Below are 16,920 nucleotides of genomic sequence, written 5' to 3' on the forward strand. Positions count from 1 at the left end.
TTTAATACTTGAGGGTTTACTGCTTTAGTCACAGCTCCTGTTCACTGCAGATTTAAATACATCAAAAAGTAAAACCAAGTGCACAACATTCCACCAGCGCGTGCCCCAGTCTGCTGGTCTTCAAGAGACAAAGTTACAAGACCTTTAGCTTCCTTGGAGTTCCCCACTACCTCATTACAAACCCGGCCGACCCACCCTGCTGCTGGGGACAGACATGCTTGGAGCTGAGAACCAGAGCTCCACTCAGCCCATGCTTCTATAATACTTCAGTAACAGACACCAGGACAACAGAGGGAGGTGAAAAAGACCAGGTCCATACGTGTGCTCTGTCCTGCTGGCTCAGGACTACTATCCCTACCACTGTCACCCACCTTCTGGACCTTCTGAGGCAGCTGGTGGCTCACCTCCATCCCTCCTGAACCACCTCTGTGCACTCTCCCCTTTTCTCCTTGACCTCCATCAGCATTAGGAGTCTCTTGGCTGGAACCTGCTGTCTATGGCTCCGGTTTGTGAAAATCTGCTCTGAATTCGCTCAAAGAATCACGGATTAGAACAGCTTTTCAAAGAAATGAACCATGAGGTTAGCAGAACTCAAGCAAGTGGAAGGTTAACCCTCACTGCAGAGCTATGTATCACTTGCAAAATGAAAAGAAGCCTCAGATTAGGTGTACGTGACTTTAGAAATAAGGCTTTTTTTAAAAAAAAATATCTAAGAAAAGCTTTCAGATAAATACAGTAGGTTCACAAGTAAGTGTAAAATGAGCAGAAAACTGATGCCTGCCTGCCTTCCTTCAGACCCAAACGCCGGCATTCTGTTACCCATGGCAGTGTGCTCCCCCCGCTCAGGCCATACCGACCAGCGGGGCTGCAATGGCTGCATCCAGCCTACTGTGGACTTTGGGGGATGGAGGGCAACACGGTACCCAAGGCCTGTCTGGAACAGTGACCCAGACATCTTGCTGGTGTACAAATGTGATTATAAATCAATCTTCTTACTCCATAAGTCATGGACAGCCCAGGGCCCGCTGAGCTCTCCTGCTTGGCAGTGGGCTGCACACTGGGATGTCCCCAAGGAGGGACACCTCTCAGGGTTACTCCTCCAGGCTGAGAGATTCCCTGCCGCAACAGATCCTCCTAAGTGATAAACAGCATGCTAAACATGGAAACCTTTGTTATTGTGCACATATAATCCTTTAGACATAAAACCAAGTATGGATTAGGATTGGATCCAGCTGCACTCAGACTCCTCTCAGAGAAGTTTAGAAAGCAAGAGGGTCCTTTCTGAACCTCACGGCTCAACGGGAGGGTCTCCCTGTGTAGCCATAGGTTTGAGTTAATACCTAGGTTTAGTAGCCACTAGCTTCATTTTGCTAGCATGGTTACTTGGTATAAACAGTGCATGCTTTGCTAACAACTAAGCCCTTGAAGAAGAACTAAAAGGCTGACAGAGAGGGGAACATCTTACCCCAGAAGATGCCAACAGCCGGTTAATTGCAACAAAGACAAGAAGTCAGCAGAATGAGACTGAAACTAGAGGAAAGGTAAAGGCGGCAGGGGGAGACCGCGACCACCCTGTAAGACTCAAAAGCTGCCCCTGCGCCTGTAAGGAGGATGTGTGCTCATCTACATGGCAAGTGAGGCTAACCTGAATGTAACTAACCAGTAAGTGTGAATTTAGGCAGGTTTTGCTAATCATGTAGCAGGACAAATATGCTGTAGTTCTTCTGCGTATGGCGCTAGCTTTGTGGAATTGCCACCTAGCATCCATCTCTGCACAGGCATGAAACAAATACCTCAGCTCTGTGTGTAAAATTGGCTTATTGCACACCAGGTATCGGACCCTGCTTGTCGGACACCACCAGGCAAGCTGTCTGACCCTGTCCTCTATGCAGTAAATAATTAAGTGTACCTTGTCACTGAATCCTGTTAGACCACTGTCACATTTAACACTGACCTTTGTTAACTCACTGTTTTATATCAATGAAGTACGTGTTGCTTCTCTCTTACAAGTGAAGTGCGAAACTCCATCTGTGATAGTGCAGTTTTACTCAGAACAGCATTAAACATATCTGTGGGTTCAGTCATGTCTGAAACATGATGAGATACCAGTTATTTTAACTGCTGGCAGCATGCAGACATTCGTAGGTAACTTTCGCTTTTCATTTTAACTAAATCTGCTGTTCTGTATTTCAAGAGAAACTTCTGGTTTAAGAGGGAAGCCAGGGTAGTTGCTGTGCTCTCCAGTGCAGTTCTTACATCCTCTGGATGTAACAAAGTGATGTCTCATTATCCTCCTTAACAGGGTATCAGATACCCATTGACACCTGAGAGCCCAGCAGAAACATCTTGTAAGAAGTTACTTTATATATCTTCATAACCTGCCACTTGTTTGTCAGCCAGAAAGGATAAAAAACCATGTTGCTGGACCGGCTTTAGTCACAACAATGTGAGAATATATCAATGGTAATACACGTGTCCTTACTGTCAGTTATAGAGACCTCACAGCTTGTTAACAGCTAAACAATTTTCATAATCCTTAAAACCACTGTGGATTACAAATGCTTTTCTTTTTCTAAAGCCGCGAGTGACCTACAGAACACCAGCCACTCAAGTTTTCTAAAAATATCTCCAATGCAAGCTGGGCAGCTGAGATTATATTACAGGGCTTCTTTCAAGGTCACTTGCAAAATCGATGCTTGCAATGGCTTTAGGATCTGTGTTTCAGTTTTGTCCCTGGCAGCGTTGTGAGTGGCAAAAAATTGTCAGCATCCATGCATGCTCATCAGCTCCAAGAAGTAATAAATTACATTCTCAAAAAAGGCTATTGTATTTTTTTTTCTTGCCTCTGATCAGCGTCCTGAAGGGAAGGGAAACAGTCTGCAACAGAACTGACTTCTTCATTCATGGAGCGCTTCATCCAGCAGCAACCCATTCCACCTCTCCTCTCAGGCTTCCTATCTAAACACTAGTGCTACCGTTTCATGGAAAGACTCAAAAACCAGTATACACTAGATGCAGTCTCTGCTCTGATGGGGGATGAAGAAAACCAACAAATACATGTTCTTAAAGAAAACCCAAGAACACAGTGACAAACAAAATACAAGCCTTCACCTTCCTAAGAAAAAAGAGTGCACACTACAGGTCTGATAGAAAAATTTTGAGGAAAAAAATAATTCTTTAGGAAAGCAAGTCAGGTACTTAGTACCATTACTAATTTTACAGAATACAATCATGCACCGTGCTTATCAAAGGCTACAGCTACAATGCAGATGTACTTTACCCATCTGTTGAAGAAATCTGATGAAGATTTACTGCTGTAGACTTTGTTTCTTCTCGTTGAGGGTCCTCGAGTTACCATGACCTGCATTCCTCTTTTACTGACAGGAAAGAACATCAGCTGTAACCAGTTACATTCAAGCGTCTTTATCGTGTGAGGGAGGAGGTCTATGTACAAAGAAATACAACTAAAACTGAGATTTGTCATCTTAATGCTTTACATTATTGCAGTGTCTGACCAGGAACATCTCTGCCTGCTGTAAACAATCCCTTACCGATAGCCTCAGTTTTCCCAAGTGCAATTAACATACCTTAATCCTGTAGCTAAAGGCAATGGCCTAGACTTAAATCTCATTTTAAACTTGAAATACCCAAATCTGAAGGGGATATGAAAAGTGTTTTATAAAACCCACACCCTCCTCCTCCATGAAGATGGTGAGTATTCAGAATAAAGTTACTCCAAAGGGACAAAAACTTATTCCCTTCAGCTTTGTATGAAACAGATTGCTGTGAATGTTTTAATTAAACAGACAGGAGCATGTGATGAGCATACCACCATGGATCAAAGTACAAGACGTATGTTTCAAGACATTGATGACAAAAGAGTAAATCATACTGTTGAAACTAGAAGTAAATAATTTCTAATTACTAATAGCATTTGCAATACTGCTGATAGCAGGGACATGGAACGTGTCATGACTCGATCAACGTTATGCTAGACCTCATTTATTTTCCCCAAATTGTAATGAAAGACAACATTTTTTTAATAACACAGCATGAAAAGTAGGCTCAGGAGACCTTACTGCTCTCTATGACGACCTGAAAGGAGGTTGCAGCAAGGTGGGGGTCAGTCTTTTCTCCCAGGTAACAAGTGATAGAAGGACAAGAGGAAACAGCCTCAAGTTGCACCAGGGGAGGTTTGGACTGGTCATTAGGAAAACTTTTTTCACTGAAAGGGTTGTCAAGCACTGGAACGGGCTGCCCAGGGAAGTGGTTGAGTCACTGCTCCTGGAGGTATTTAAAAGACACGTCACTTAGGGACATGGTTTAGCGGTAGGCTTGGCAGTGCTAGGTTAACGGTTGGACTTAATCTTAAAGACCTTTTCCAACGTAAACGATTCCATGGTTCTATGATAATGTGAGTGCAGAGTCTAACGATGTAACACTGCAATAGTCCCAGTGCAGTGTATCTATCGTATCTGCACTGTACCATATATATTTGTTCTATTATATACACACTACACATATACTAAATATAGGGTGTCTGAAGTATCGGAAAGCTTCTAGAAACACTGTGCCCATTTCTCCAAACTCTTCTGTGAATCACTTGTGTTTTGAAATGCACTATGTAAATGTTAACTGCAGTTTTGTAAGAAACTTGCCACCTCTTCTGATACAATACTTCTTTCTGAAAGAAGACTAGAACTTGAAAAGCAATGGAAAATATTACATTTGATTTCCTTTACCGTACCAATTTATTACCAGGCTTAGATTCTATAGCTTCACCAGGATCAAGTGAGCATCTCCAATTTCATAGCGGAAAACAACTACCATTCTAGTTTTTATTTTAAATTAGACTGGACTATCCAAAACAGCTCATCCACTGTATCATAAAACTTCCTAATAAATTTCACCATCTATAAAATGTTCATTAGTCACGCAGCATTCTGTAATAAAAGCCCATAAACCCCACAAAACCACACTCTGCTGATTTACACTGTACTTAGAAAAAGCCCAATATACAACTTCATGCTTTATTGTTGCATTATTGCCACATTGACGATTACAGAAAATTTCTTTTGCAATCATTTCGAGGTAACATCTGAACATCTCATGTGCTTGTATGTTATTGCAACATATTTTAAAAGGGTGAATAACCATCAGTAGGCAATCCAAACCACCAGTTACGATTTTTATTTTGGGCCAGGCAATGCTTTGGTAAGGACACCTATAAACATGGATACCTCTCAACAATATATAATACAATTTCATACAGAGACATTTTCTAACCATGTAGGAATTCCTGCACTCTAAAAGCCGGTAAAGCTATATTGAGAGCCATACTCCACTGTACAGTCTTACATATCCATCTAAGTAATCAAAGACAAAATTCAGGTATGCTATATATGCTGTATATATTGCAGTACTTTGTAATTCAACATCATCCATGTTCCTAACTTCTGGTATTGGAATGAAAATGTGGTGCTGCTTTCAGAAGCATTTCTTCCAGCTTTTACTAGACACAGGGTAGACAGAGGTACCTAGCCCCACCTAATCGTGTGCTTCTGCACTGAGGTATGTGTAGGTTTCCACTGCAGTCAATGGAGTCGAGAGTGATCCAGCTCATCTTGAAAGACACTTCCATTTGGTCAAAGACACCATATGTAAACTCACCGACTGTCTTGACTACACCACCATTGACTATAGCTGGAGTCTAGACACTACTTCAGATGCAGGCACAAGACGATGAGAGCTCAATCTCATCCAGCCAGCAGCTACCAGTACCAAGCAACTGCACTCGTCTGCTTGTTTCATTGCTGATGCAGCACACTGACAGCTACTGGTTGCACCATCAGTGAGATGCCACCACTTTCTGTCCTGAATCTGCAACCATTCCTGCCAGCAAATTACCTCATGCAGATACTCCACAAGGCTCAACAGTGCCACCCTTATGAAAGAGTTGCTCATGTGTGAATCACTTGCACACTCATGAGCAGCTACAAAGAAGGCCTCAGATGTGCCAACATCAGAAACAGAAAGCGTTATTTTCAAAACCATGCATACTCTAATACAGAATAATTCTTAAAAACAACACTCATTCCTTAAGGCAAGTACAGTTATCTAATTAAAATGGTAATAAGGACTGCATATACAGATTGTACATCCTTCCTTGGGTGTAGAATACATATATCCATGCACACTCTTTGCAAAACATCATTTCCATTTCAAGACTATGAAGAGATGGAAATGTCAGGTCCCTCCCACCCACATGAAGTGAGTTATTCCACTTACGAAATGGGCCATATTTCACAATTGTGCTACTGCTGTTGTTTTAAATCAGCTACTCCAGGAATAATTATTTAGTCTGCAGAATTTTTTTAAAATAACATTTTTTAAACTCTCCTCGCTGGTTTTCAATACTACTTGATTTTAAACGTAAATGAATAAGTAAAGCCCCAAGTGACCCCAAACTTTCTCTGATTTGCCAGGTGAATATTTGCAGCACTAGCTGTACCCACTTTTTTGATGTTATTAGAAGTTTTATAGAGGGTACTAGAGATTGTACTGTATATTTAGAGTCTGTTAAAAACAGAAGCACACTTCAAAAATGCAGGTGGAATGTTTAAAAAGTTATTTTCTTGGGTTTTACTGAGATGAGTTGCAGAAGGAAAATGATAGAGCTAAGTGATTTTGAACTGTGCAATCAAAAGATTTAATTATGTGGCCAAAACTAATCTGACTGCTCTGTTTGAAAAGTTTCTTCTTTATTCCCTCATATCACTACTGTCTTTATTCACAATAAGAAGACTAGGAAAAAATGGGATGCACAACAGAGGCTAGGTCATAAAATGAAACACTTATACTAACGGTAACTCCTTAATTTCAAATGTGATCTCAAATTGTAAGTTAAAAAAAAACAAACAGATTTTTCACCAGTTTATTTTAAGTTCAATTCTGGAGGGTCCTGAGCTCCTTCAGCTTGTTATTGGAACTGAGAAATCATCACCTCAAAAATACAGCCCCCAGTGAGAGCCATGAGATCACAAATCAGTTTTCTTGTAACTGATTTCTCTCCCCTCTTCATACACACAGACCTCCAAATGGAAGAACCTCAGCAAGACTGTGCGAGTGCAAAGGGGTATAAAGAAGATTCAGCTGGATTTCTGCCCACTTGAGAATGTTTTTGGGCCCTTTTACCACCTCACTAGTTGAAATCAGAGGGCACAGTCATTAGGGTGTAACACTGCAGGATACTGAAGACTGCAAGGGTTCTACGTAAACAAGACAGCTACCCATTTCTGTCTCAACACACACATCAAACTCCCTCCAGATAGTAAAGGTTCCAGTACAAAAGGGCTATTCTTCCTTACCAGCTTAGCATAAAAACTACATTAATTATCCGCTATTGCAATGCCACAACTAAAAGTACAAGTTTTAAGCTCATTAATCATATTATTCACACTGAAGTTTTATCTTGGCAAAAAGAAAATCTTCTAAAAAACCCACCCCTGATCAGCAATAGAGAATTTTCCATCTGGGATAACAACTGAACAATGTCTTCATTCTTATTAACCCTTGAGAATTAAAATATAAGAAACAGTATATTATTTTAGAGGTCAATTTTACTGATTTGACAGTGTGAATCCTAAAGGATTTTTGTCTTCTCTCAAAAAATTATTCACTGATGGCAGTTTGGCTGTGATTTTGATGGAGAGCTCACTTGCGAGGCTGGTGGATGTGCTGTTTGACATGTTGAGGGTGAGGAAACTTTTCCACAGAAGGATGTGGTTTCTGATGAGCCACCTGAGCCGCAGCTGGAGGGAAGTCCTTATCACCCTGTTCAAAGAACACACCAGAAAGAATATAAGAAATATTAAAAGAGTACTTTCCAGTTCAAGTGGATGGACATTTTTAAAAATGTGAAAAGCAGATGGAAAACAGTGTTGCATGTTACTCTGAAATCCCCTGTACACATCCTATCTTGCCATTCTTTTAGGGAACTTCAAAATTTCTCTTATGCAAGTTTCACTTCTTCCAATTCCACACACCATCCAAAACCACAGTATCTTAAAGCGACCCAAGGGAACAACAAAAAGAAACATTCCAGCCTTCAGTGCTTAATAGCTGCTCATGCTCAGTGACTTTCCCTGGCTCTGTATGGTCAGATCTCCTTGACCTGTTTGGTTTTCATAGAGCAACCATAAAGAGGAGACTATTCCACAAACAAGGTAAGGCAGTGTGAAAAACTACCTGCACAAGAAAACCTAGTGTAGTTCTGTAGGAGGAAAGGCAGGATCTAAAATGACTTTTGACTCAAATCTTAGGGGTGACTGGCTTTTAAGTTTAACATGCTCTTTTAACCAGTTCTGCTAGCGTTAGTTCTCACGTGCTGCTGTTGGCAGCTCAGTTCACGTGTAACCCTTACAGCACCTATGTACACCTGTCATGTCTAGGGTCGGTCCCCACGGGCTTTTCAAAAAGCAAAGGGAAACAACTACTACCAGTGACAGGGGGAGGAAGATAGCACCATAGCTTCCCTCTTTAGAAACTGGGACAAACATATAAACCAGAAACTCCCTGGATTCCTGTGGCTCACGGGGTGGCAACCTTACACAGAGGTATTTTGTACAAAGCTGACATCTCAGGTGGCTTGTTTCACACCTGACCCACTTCAGTCTACTCCAAATTCTTCCTTTCTGTTCTGACATAATGTGGGTTTTTATAAATCTTGATCACTAGGTTAACTTTTTACATCTTTTTCTCTCTTCCAAGTTGCTTCCAATTTTCAAAGATCTCCTCTTCTCAGACTTGCCGCTTCCTGCCTGCCTTTCCCCTGGTGCCACCGTATGCATTTTCCATACCTCTCCGACTCCTGACAAAAACAGGTGTCTGAAACGGGTAATGTGAATGCAGCTCTTCTGTGACTCGTGGGTACTGTAATGGTTGCGCAGGTGACAGAGTCAGTCTGTAAATGTTAGCAGGAAATGCCCATCTTAGAATCAAAGCGTTACAGAATACTTCAGGCTGGAAGGGACCTCAGGATGTCTCCAGCCCAACCTCCTGCTCAAAGCAGAGCTAGCTGTGAGGTCAGACCAACTTACTCAAGGTTGTTATACAGTCTGGTCTTGAAAACCTCTAAGGACAGAGGCTGAATAGCCCCACCAGGCAACCTGCTGTACTGCCTGCATGTCCTCAGAGTGAACAAGTCTGTTTCTTTGGCCTAGTCAGGCCCTTCCTTTTGAATTTGTGTCTGTTGTCTCTCGTCTGCCTGCCATGCATCTCTCCATCTTCTTGCTAACTTCCTTGTATATGTGGGAAGGCTGCTGTTAGGTCCTCCCAAAACCACCTCTTCTTCATGCTAAACAAGGCCCGTTCCCCCAGCCTCCTCTGAGGGCATGTGCTCCACCACCCTGATGCCCCTCCAGTGAACTCACTCTGGTTTATCAACATCTTTCATACACTGGGATGTGCAAAACCAGATGAACTATTCCATATGTGGTCTAAAGTGTGCTGAGCAGAGGGCGATAAGCCCTTCCTTCGATCTACCAGCTATGTTTCTGCTAATGCAGCCCAGGATGCTGTTGGCTTTCTTGCTTTTTTGCACGCGGCTGGCTTAGAAGTAATTAGGGATCTAAATGCCTAAATAGATATCCACCTTGGTGCAGACAGAGGTCCAGGAAATACAGCACTTATGCTCCACTATCCTTATGGGATATGGAAAATGGCATCAGCTCGCTCTTTCCACCTATATGACCTGACACAACCACAGCATCTTACAGTAGAACCCATTACACATCCCAGTGATGTAAGGCTATCATGATAAAGCCACAATAAAATCCCGTCACAACATACAAGGCATGAATTACCGACCATACAATTGATGGCTAGTTAATACTAATGATTTAGCTTATGGATTTCCAGGTCCTGCCTGTTGTTAAAATCCAGGGAATAATGCCTTGAATCCCAAATACCTCAATGCACATATGGCAGCTGAAACGTGTATCTTCAAACACGTATCCTTACAGGCAGGATTGTCGCTCTTCATCACAGATCAAGCTATAGCAGCAGACTTAACATGCAACCACTTTCAAAGGAAACGAATGCAGTAATATCTAGCTTAGATATGAAAAGAAGATCCAATAAACTTAAAGTGCTAAAATTCAAAGTGAAACAGTGGAAGTAATTTCAATAAATAATTTCAATTTCACACAAAACCAAAAAGAACGTTCAAAGTGGCTTACATAAATACACAAAACGTAAAGCCTCTTCTCATAAAAGAGGAAGAGGAATGAAAAAGATTAATTTTGCTCTGATCAGTGATAGTTCTGAAAAGCCTACAACAATTTTTCTATGATTGAAAGACATTTAATGATAATCTTACCCTAGCAATGACACCAGAGATGAACACCGTTGGTTTAGGTGGGCTGAAAAAAAAGGAGGGATTATTTGTACCAATTATTTGTAAGGTAAAAATGGAAAGTACATCACACATCAAATGCAGAAAAAGTGGCTTTTTTGGCAATTAATGAATGTTTTGAATAGACAAGACATATTTCCTCTTCAGCTGACTACTGCCTTACTACTAGTTACTGCAGACCTGCAGGTTTTGGCTGCTGTATTACTTCACCTTAATTGTGACAGCAGTACAAGGCTAGTCCAACAAAACACAGTTCCTTACTAAAAGCTGAGAGTCTTTGTTTGTTTGCATTGGTTTCTTAATCCTCAAATTTTATATATGAGCTGCCAGCAGTACTTTAGGCTTAGTATATTTGTATTTCAACAATGAAAACTGTAGTTGGACTAAACTTACTGCTGTGATGGAGAATAAAACAAAATTCAATTTTATATCTGTCCATCAAATGGATTAAGATTCTGAGTCTCAGATAAAACACTTACCTACTCTATTACATAGAAGGATAATGTTGTCTGCAATAAAACAAATGTTAAAAAACCAGAAAGCAGAGTCTGCTCTACTGTTTCATTTGCAGACCTCCATCCATGCCAATAGGAACAGACTCCACAGGCAGAATTCCACTTGAAGCTCGGTCAGCACAAGCAATCAGTTCCCCTGGGCCACTGGTCTACTGAACTGACCACCTCTACATGGAGGCCAAAGTGCAGCCACGTCTGTTCACCCTGGTGACAGCAGTTGCCACAGTGTGTAAATTATAAACACTCAGAAACTTCAGTGGTCTCCTGGGCAAGTAAAATCATGCGTCTGCACGGGCTCTGCAGAGGGATCGAGACCAGGAGCTCCAGGAAATCTCCACAACAGAGGCAATACTTTTGTAAAAGAATGATGTAACCTGAGGCATTGCAAAGGGAAGGGGAACGTGGAGGTGCAGCTGGGCCTCCCCCTGAGCTTGTCCATAACTGAGGACTCAAGAGCAGGTGGTTCATTAACCTGGACCACGAGAAGGGTCCCTACCCTGTGATGTTATGGCTGACAAGGTTGGAACAACACAAAGCAAACACAAATTAAATGACTTATTAGAGGAACGATACTGACTCTTATGATGCACTTTACAACTACACAGCTTGTAAAGATTTATTAATATGATGTTATGTGAAGTTAAGGTACCAAGCAGCAGAGTATTAAATCTTGATATAATGATCTAATAAATATTGCCTGAGCCCTGTTTAAGTCACAGTATTGCTACACAGTTTCTGAACACCCTAGTTATTTAACAAGACTCATCATCCCTTCCAGAAATATCTGAAAAGTCAGAAAGAGAAAGGCAGGATCAGAAAAAGGCAGAAAGGAAGGACGTTCTGCTCTAAAATGCCCCCCTTTAAGAGTACCAGTGATATTTCCTGCAGTAAGAAAGAGTATTTTGATAGCAACATTAATTCTTCAATCTAAGTTTTTGTTAGTATAAACTAATAACAAGCAAAGATCAATAGCAAAACACTTTCGTTTTTTCCTAATTGAACTGAGCCAATTAGCATGTTACAGTCTGCATGAGATTTCCTGAATGCTAAGTAACAAACTCAAATTTAACTTTGAGAAAACACAGATATACTGCAGTGGCTCAAGGTATGATTCATAAACCAACACCATGACATTATACAGGAAATGAACAGTAAATGGAAAGAAAAAGTGTGGCAAGTTATTCTTCAACTATACATGGAATCTGGCTTTAGTCACACTCAGAAAAAGTTTTTTGTTTGACAATGCATTATTAACAATATTCAACAGTGAGAAATTCAAGCTAGATGGATTTTTTTCTTACAGTCTTACCATGACATTTCAGTGTTCACTATGCTTGGATGATGCATGAAATTCAAATCAGTACTTCCCCCCAAAAGCCTCTATTTGCTGAATGTGCTAGTCTGCCCACCACCACACTGTACTATCTGCTGTGTGTTTCATACTTCTTGCTTTAAAAACAGATTAAATGCTCCATGGTTTTGGCCAAATGACAACCGGAAGGAATCTCTTGAATAATGGTTGTTTCAAACACAGCTTTTCCCACTGCAAGTTGCAAAACTCTTCTCAGAAACCCTTGTCTCCTGTTTGAAATGCCATGCTATTAATATTCAAAAGACCCAAGCCTGCAAGTGCTAAGTTCCCTGGGTACACAATAGAGCTGAACAGAGTTACAATATCTGGCACATTTCCATACTTACTTTTACTTAGTTACATGTTCTTTTGTCTAAGGAAATAGGCTGAAGATCCTATAAAGATCATCTTCATATTGAGTTAAGCTAAAATCCAGACTGAGGTTTATGTTTCAGGTAGTACCACAGAATTAGCTAGCGTACCTTTATAAAGACGACAAAAAAATCAGCAATATCATTTTCCTGGTAAAAACTATATCTCTCAGATACAAAGCATTTATACTGAACTCTATCATGAAATAACAGTTAGCCTTGTTTCTGTGTGGCTGCTTCTGTGATTGTCTTTAGTTGCACTGCCGTAGGAACAAGACACTCATTAGGGCTATCCCATGAGTGTGTGGTAGGCACCAAAGCACCTCACCCTAACTTGCTCAGGGTCCACGTGGAACGTTTGAGGATAGCACAGGGCAATATGCTGACTCGGAGGGAACAACCTAATGGGAAATTAGAGTTGCAAAAATTGTATCTACACTCAGATGCAGCTGGAACTGATTTGTCCTTGACTTTCACCCTTGTCTATCCTCTCCATGGATTTTTGACTGGACTCTTCTCGCTTTATGCTAGATTTCCAACTTTTAAACAGAAGAATTAATGGGAATGCTGACCTGGTTTCCAGCTCAAGCGCCTTCACCCTCCATTGACAAAGATCTTTCACAGAAATCCTGGCATTGATTTCTGGCTGACCTGAGTGCCCACACTCAGCTGCAGGCGCTTCACCTCTCTACTTAACTGATAACAAAGGTAAAATGCTTCACTCCTACGGAAGACACACCAGCCTATTAGGAAGTTCATTTTAATGTATTAATTACTCCCTAGCAGGGGAAAAGTCAGAAAGCTGGCCAGAAATGCAAATTATTGTGTCTGTTTTCATGTTCTATGTTAAAGCCACTGGCCTTCCCCTCATTTTTATCAGGTTACATCGTCCCAGAAAAGATCTTCAGAAACTTAATATGATGATGTATAGAACCAGAATCAAGCCAGAGTACATATAATCACACATCTATACTAATAAAAAATTCAACAGATCAGAGAAAGGCCTGGATAATCAGTCACTGATTCATGCTTTAATTTTGTTCTTAATGAGGAAAATCTTTCCACAGATGAACTTTGCAATAAATCCAATCTTTACTGCCAGATTCTCAAACCATTGGCTTTTGTGGACCCAGATTAGCTGGCAGGACTGTAACTCTGTAATTGCACTCTGGACATCTACTGGCATTGCAGTGTTGCAACATCACTCATCACCTTTCCCAAGAACCAACTGAAAATAAAAAGAAAAATGGAGAATATGCACAGGCTATCATTGCTACATTTGTAAAACACTTCTAAATGCTTAAAATTCTACTGGTGTTTTATGCAAAGCACAACCTACATTTCCAGTATTTTGTAAGCTGTGATGGTTGCTTTGAGGATATACTTAATCTGATGAAAATCGGTTTGACAGATGTTGTTTTGAAGATGCAGCATTCCTTTGTCTAGGCATCAGTAAACAAGAAAGCAAAAAAATACTACTTTCTGACAAAAACTGATCTTGTTTATACATATATGTGCTTTACAGCCATTTAATGTGCACATTTATTTAAAGTTAAATAATAGCCACAGCCAATACTGTGTAAGGAATGCAATGGTGTGTTTGCCAAGACTGCTTAGTGTGTCGATACTTTCAGAGCAAATCCTTGTTTTATTATAATATGGAGAAAAAGAACACATCTGTTAAAATCTGAGTGTTCAAAGAACTTACCCTGATTTTACATGTGCGATGCTGCTAAGAAGTGCACCTGTTTAGCATCAAATTCTTTACTGGATTCATTTACCCTGATTGTATTCAAATAAAATAAAAGATTTCTATTATTTCATAATACTTAGCTTAAATAAGATCTTTAGCTGACATTGAAAGGAAATCATAAAATGATAGAATACTTGAAAACATCATTAACTAGATGAAGTGAGGCGTTAATAACACTAAAATCTTACGCCTTCACCTTAGAGGGATTGGTTGAACTGAAGTCTGACAGACATACTGTAAAGGCAAACACAATGACATTGGAATTACTGTGAGATCTCCTACAGGCCACAGAACATCCATAAGGCAAATTAGTATTTATCCAACTTCATTTAAAATAGAGAAACTGAATAAATTAATTTTCTAAGTGAACAGAGAATTTTATAGTTTTTAACTCTATTGATATATAGCAGCGTATGTGCACACGCATGTGCGAAGGCTGTGGATATATACATATATAGATTACACAGATCACACAGATTCACAGCCATTTAAGAGTGGTCCCAAAACGCAGGAAAGAGCACCGCACATCCCCACTGCCAAGCGGGGGATGAACACCTGCAGCCACTCTCCTGTTCACAGCATCCGAATTTCCTACCACACCACTACCTGATGGACGGATCTGAATCTGCTGCTGGTTTCCAGCGGCAGTTTGAATGGCAGATCCAGTCTGGAGGAGGGACTATGAACATCACTCACAGTGTGATCCAAAACAAAAGCCTACGTTTAAAGTTGACAAACAAGGAAACAGAACCAAGCATACGCATCATCCCTTTCCACATGAACTATAAAAGCTCCTGAAATGGGAAATGGGTCTTACTGCAGCCAGTGTAGAAGGCTAGTGATCCATGTTCACTGGTGCTAAGACAAATAAAGAACAAAAAAAAGCAATGGTATAAATAGTACCTCACAATATACCTCATTTAAAGTACTGTATTCAGCACAGGAACATCAGAAATAAAGACTGACAGCAAAAATAAAGATGAAAAAATAGCTGAGAGCATGAAGAACCTCCTATATGAGGAAAAAGCTAACAACTATTTGCGTACAGTATACAAAAGACTGCAGAATACTATTCCCATTTACCTTCTTTACAGTATAAGTGTACTTAAAGCAGAAGACATACATTTAAAACTAATAATAGCAGATAAAATACCATAAAATTAAATGTGGAGCCTCCTGAAAATAAGGCAGCATCAAGAGCAAGAGTTTAGTGAAATTCAAAACCAGAATTAGACATTTATATGATACAAAACCATTCACACATCAGTTAGGATAGAAATGTGTAAAAATTATATGAATGCTGATGCTCCAGGGCTCAAGTTATCCTTATAACTGATCAGGACTACAAAGAAATCTCTTCTGTGCAGAAGCTAAACTTTGATATGCCATTACCCTTTCTGCCTTCAATTAAATATCGTAAGAGACTGTTTTCCCAATACATCTGATTCATCCAAAATTCATCTATGTACTGTAAATCAAGGTACAAGCACAGTCTCAAGATTGCCATTATGCCAACATTTAAAACAGGTTAGCCTACTTTAAAATGGACAGAACTAAACAGATGAAAGGCTTTTGTTAGGCTAGAAGATTATTTGTCAAAATAGGTAAAACCAAGTTGAATACATTAAAATTACATTAAACTAATCTTCCAAATAGGAATGATTCATATTTGCCTTTTCATATTCGTAAGAACTAATTATATGTCTTATCACAGGTGATCACCTTTTGCTGTTTAAGTGGGCCTGGCAAACAAACCTATGAAATATATAAATAACAGCATGATGTGTTTTTCAGAGACTTAAGAACCACAAATCATGTCATAATTTTTAACTACCAAAGAGTAATGGTGGAGTTTGCAATTTGGCATTTCCTTCCTTTAATCAATCATCCAGTAGCATGTACTATGACACATAGCTGGCCTCTAGCTGTGGAAAGCAAAGGAGAAATTCCCGCAACAGGCTGCAAACTGAAGAGGCACCTACACAGAACCTGGAGCCATGCCCAAGTCCCCAAACCACCAAAGGCAGCTTGCAGACAGCCTGCACCTCGCTCCTTCAGCACCCCAAAACAGCAGGGACTTGAAAACTGAGTAGAACCTTCCTCTGAGCAGCCTGTCCTTTAATTCCTTGCTCATTTCCAAAGAAACATACCATTCACTCTTGCTACAAGTTGCTCAGACAAGCAAAATGGAAAATACATACGAGATAGTATGATCTTCAGTTACCCACTGATCCCTCAACTGTCCCCTAATTAGAGCAAGTTTTGCTATTTTCTACCTTGTCCTGGCATAATATTCACTCCATGGACAGGAAGTTCTACAAATTTTCTGAGCAGATTTTCATCTTCAGTCAACAAAACTTCAGACTTTAATCCTGCCCTTATCTTTCTGGAATTAGAAGCATTTTGGCCAGTTGTTCAAACCATCCAGCTTAATCTTCAAGGTTGCTTGGGAATTCATATTTTCTGCTTATGAAACATGAAAGCTAACTAGTCTTAGTATCAATCTAATACCTCTT

At 40.2% G+C, this 16,920-nt stretch overlaps 1 protein-coding gene across 1 annotated transcript in view; it reads right to left on the reverse strand.

Annotated features, from left to right (window-relative positions):
- Positions 1-5,016: 5,016 nt before the first annotated feature.
- DAP (death associated protein) overlaps positions 5,017-16,920 on the reverse strand; it is a 56,763-nt gene continuing 44,859 nt past the window's right edge. Inside the window, exons 3-4 of the mRNA XM_055800047.1 lie at positions 10,379-10,421; positions 5,017-7,833 (exon numbers count right to left, since the gene is read on the reverse strand). Of these exons, the coding sequence (XP_055656022.1) occupies positions 7,714-7,833; positions 10,379-10,421 (163 nt within the window). The 3' untranslated portion in view covers positions 5,017-7,713. The remainder of the gene's footprint in view (positions 7,834-10,378; positions 10,422-16,920) is intronic.

This window comes from Falco peregrinus, chromosome 3 (genome assembly GCF_023634155.1).
Source record: "Falco peregrinus isolate bFalPer1 chromosome 3, bFalPer1.pri, whole genome shotgun sequence".
Lineage (NCBI taxonomy): Eukaryota > Metazoa > Chordata > Aves > Falconiformes > Falconidae > Falco > Falco peregrinus.